Genomic DNA, 3,772 nt, shown 5'->3' with positions numbered 1-3,772 from the left:
TAAGCGTGTATTAAATTTATCCTCTAATAGCTAGCACTATTTAATTTTGATTTAATAAACTGCGCTAAATATATAGTGCTTTTTAACTCTAAGACTGAAGATAAACTATAATTAAATCCTTATCGCTACTACCCCTCTTATTTACGGCTCCTGGTACTAGTATTATAGCTACTTTCCCTAATAAAACTTATATTTGCACTTAGAATAATAAAGGTGTGTATATTTGTAAACTTTAATAGGTCCTTTAATAAGTCCGTGTTTAGCTTAATATTGACACTCTCTTACTATTAGTAGTGCTATATAAATATAAGTAGGTATGCTTACACAGTACTAAGTTTTTATATCTGATATATCTGACTTTTTATACGGTATGTTTATAAGGCACTAAGTTGTTATATCTGACTCTATATTTAGCTCTTTTTCTATTTCTACTAGATATTCCTTATAGGCTTTATGTTTATATATATACGTTATTCTATATTTTAGCGGACTATCTCTGTAGTAACACTAGTAGCGATTATAATAAGCTTAATGATTAAAATGGCCAGACTTATATAATACTAGACTATATAGCTAAATATAGGAGACTGAGAGTGGCTGGCCTCTACAACTTTCGTTACAGAAAATCTGTATAGCCTATATCAGTACTACTAAAATAGCGATAGTGGTTAAGGCCTATATAGGTTTACACTGTGCGCACTTTAAATGCTTATAATTGGGGCACCTTTCCCCAAGTCTAGCTCCGTTATAACTATGCTATACCTTCTATTAGGCCTTTTAATATTATTATAGAAGGATACATACACAAATCCAACGTTGCTGCGGCGACTGGAATTGTTATTATGGGGCCTATAGGATTATTTAATAGCAAAACTTACGATATGTGGTTTATAACTCTTAGATTTAATAAGCGTGTTTTCTTCCTAGTTAGATCTGGTACTAAGATTAAGCTTTTCGAGTTGCTTTAATAGTTGTGTATATTTTTCTATGCTGGATATTTCTCGCTAGGATTAAGAATAGGAAGGTTAAAAGTCTAGAATTTATAGGTGGACATGCGGGGCAGCCTAAAAGGCAGAAGTCTTGGCATATTATATAAACTTTTATATTTGGCGGGCCGTATATCATTTATAGCTACTAATATAGAGATCTGTAAGGCGTACTATACTTACTATAAGGCGTACTAGCTATCTATAAGGTGTATATACTATCTATAAGGCGTATATGCTATCTATAAAGCGTATATACTAGCTTCTAACCCCCTCCATTCTGTCTATATTATTTACTACTATTTACATTTTATAGTATGATTTACGTTGGTTAAGTAACTTAGTATAACTTCCCCTTTCTTTTATCTTTTCTTTTTCTAAGAAAATAATTTTATCGGCACCCTTAACTGTGCTAAGATGATAAGTAATAGTTAAAATTGTTTGACCTTTTCCCCGACTTTTAAGCGATTCGTAAATTAATTTCTCCGTTATATTATCTATAGCAGATGTGGCTTCGTTAAGAAGCAAAATCTTTAGATTTTTGAGAAAGGCCCTTGCGATGGAAATGCGTTAATGCTTACCGCCCAAGAGTTTAATACCTCCTTCCCTAACCACTATGTTGTATCTAGTATTGCAATATATAATCCGTTTATATATAGAAGCGGCTTTATAGCTTTCTATAATTTTAATATTATTAGTATGGAGCCTATACAATGCAATTTCCCTAATTAACTTATTTGGTATTTTAAGGTTTTAGGGTATAACTGCAATATTTTCTCGCAGACTTCTTAGTGTGACGTTGTTGATATTTTGGCCGTTAATTTTAATGCTTCCTTCGCTAGGGTTAATAAACCGCTTTAGGAGATTAAGAAGTATAGACTTACCGCTCCTAGTTAGTCTAATAAGTGTAATAGTCTTTCCGCCCTTAACTATGAAACTAATCTTCTTTACCGCTGGCTTGTTGGCGTAAGAAAATGAGATGTTATTAAATTTAACGCGGCCGGCGGTAACCTTAAGGTATATTGCTCCTTCTTTGTTAATGATAGATGGCTTAGTTTAAAGAAGTTTGGAAAAGCGTTTTTTTACACTAAGGCAGCCTATTAGCATATTGTACGTTTATACGAGATAGCCTATAAACATAAATGTGTTTTACTAGGAACCGATTAAAATAAATAAGCTGCCTATACTTGCGGTATCCTATATAAGGTGAATAAGTAAGACTAGTACTAAGATTGCTAGGCTAATTGCTTTTAATCCCTCCCTAGATAGACCAGTAAAAAGTTATAGACACTTTATCCGTAATTCTAGTTTGTTACTATCTATTAATATAGAGGAATATCCGCGCTACTTCTAATCTTAATAATTGGCTGTTTTTACCAGATCCTAGTATATAACTATGTTGTACTTAATCTGGCCCTCCTTATACCTATTTATACTATAGTCTTAATATATTTGAAAAAGCCTAGGATTTTTAACGAGCTTAGTCTAGATATGAATGACGATTACATCTATTATAATAAGTCCTATATATGCATCGATAAAGTGCGAGAAATAAACTACGAAGGTAATAACGTCGATTGCGGAAGGTATTAAATTGAGGATTAGACTCTTTGCAAGATAGATATATTGTTTTTTTAAGACTATAACCTCTAAGACTTCCCTAGAGCTATTATTGCTATAGAAGTCTAGTGAGAGTGTTATAACGTGTCTTAAGGCGTGCTCTTTTAGGTTATGTATTAAACATTTTATGACGTGCCCCTTTATATATAAGTTGAACCGGTTTAGAATAAAGGTAAGTAGAGCTATTACCTATAAGATAAATTCTTGAACAGGAATGGAACCTTTAAGCGGTTAGTTAATGCTATTTAGAAAGGATAAGAATATAGACTAGATTTATTTATAGTAGTATCTATAAATATACCCGTTTGTATTAATGGTAATATTGCTAGTAGCCTAGCTAAGATTTGCAGGATACTTACTAGGTAAAGCAACGACTATATTTTTAAATCCTTTGGCCGTAGGTATAGTATAACTACTAAGAGATCCTCTATATAATTCTGCTAGCTTTTAATGTCACTAGCTTAAGGCTGCTTAAGTAGCGGTTCTGCTTTGCTTACTAGGTGAGGTATTTTATATAGGATAGAGAGCCCAACCAATAGAAATATCCTTAGAATTGGTATTATAAGGCGTATAACTTAATAGACGTTAATTGATTGGCTAACGGCGAGGATAATAAAACGGGCGACTTTAAGGATATAGGTAATTAGGTAAGAGCTAAAATAAAAATGCTTTAGGTGAATTAATTTGAGTTAAAAAAGGATCTAAATAGTACTTTATATAAGTATTGAACTTTTTATAAAGACCTAAACGTCTAGTTAGTATAGAACTATAATTTTATATAGGGACATTATATATATGCGTGTAGAGTAATTTGCTGGTATATAGCTTAGAGAATACCTTCTATACCCTGGCCATTATTAGATATACTTATAGTTACAGAATTTAGACACTTATATAGCTGGCTATAATTCCTGCTACTATCTACAATATATAAGTTGGCCGCTTCCTATATATAACTAGTAATGATTGCGATCTTATAGATTGCACGGTATAGGAGAGGAAAGAAATAACTAAAAGGACGGAATAGATATAGTTAATAGTCTTAAATAGCTGTATAATTTATGGTTTTATAGAATAAGATATATTTACTATAATAATTTTTAAGCAAGATAGCCTGCTAGACCTTTTGCACCTAGTCTCCCCTAAATAGCTAAAGAACTAAAAAT

General features: G+C 32.0%; 2 protein-coding genes across 2 annotated transcripts; both read right to left on the bottom strand.

Annotated features, from left to right (window-relative positions):
- Positions 1-1,289: 1,289 nt before the first annotated feature.
- K441DRAFT_543092 (P-loop containing nucleoside triphosphate hydrolase protein) lies at positions 1,290-1,556 on the bottom strand (the record flags this gene model as incomplete). Its single annotated transcript, XM_067642719.1, has 1 exon — positions 1,290-1,556. A coding segment is annotated over one exon (267 nt), but the record flags the coding sequence as incomplete, so codon positions are not given.
- A 183-nt stretch (positions 1,557-1,739) lies between these two features.
- On the bottom strand, positions 1,740-2,003 carry K441DRAFT_542186 (uncharacterized protein; the record flags this gene model as incomplete). The annotated part of the gene is made up of 1 exon (XM_067642678.1): positions 1,740-2,003. A coding segment is annotated over one exon (264 nt), but the record flags the coding sequence as incomplete, so codon positions are not given.
- Positions 2,004-3,772: the final 1,769 nt, after the last annotated feature.

The sequence above is a fragment of the Cenococcum geophilum genome, assembly GCF_001692895.1.
Source record: "Cenococcum geophilum 1.58 unplaced genomic scaffold K441scaffold_6, whole genome shotgun sequence".
Taxonomy (NCBI): Eukaryota; Fungi; Ascomycota; class Dothideomycetes; order Gloniales; family Gloniaceae; genus Cenococcum; species Cenococcum geophilum.
The sequence above is the reverse complement of the archived record's forward strand: the minus strand, read 5'-3'. Positions and strand labels throughout refer to the sequence as shown.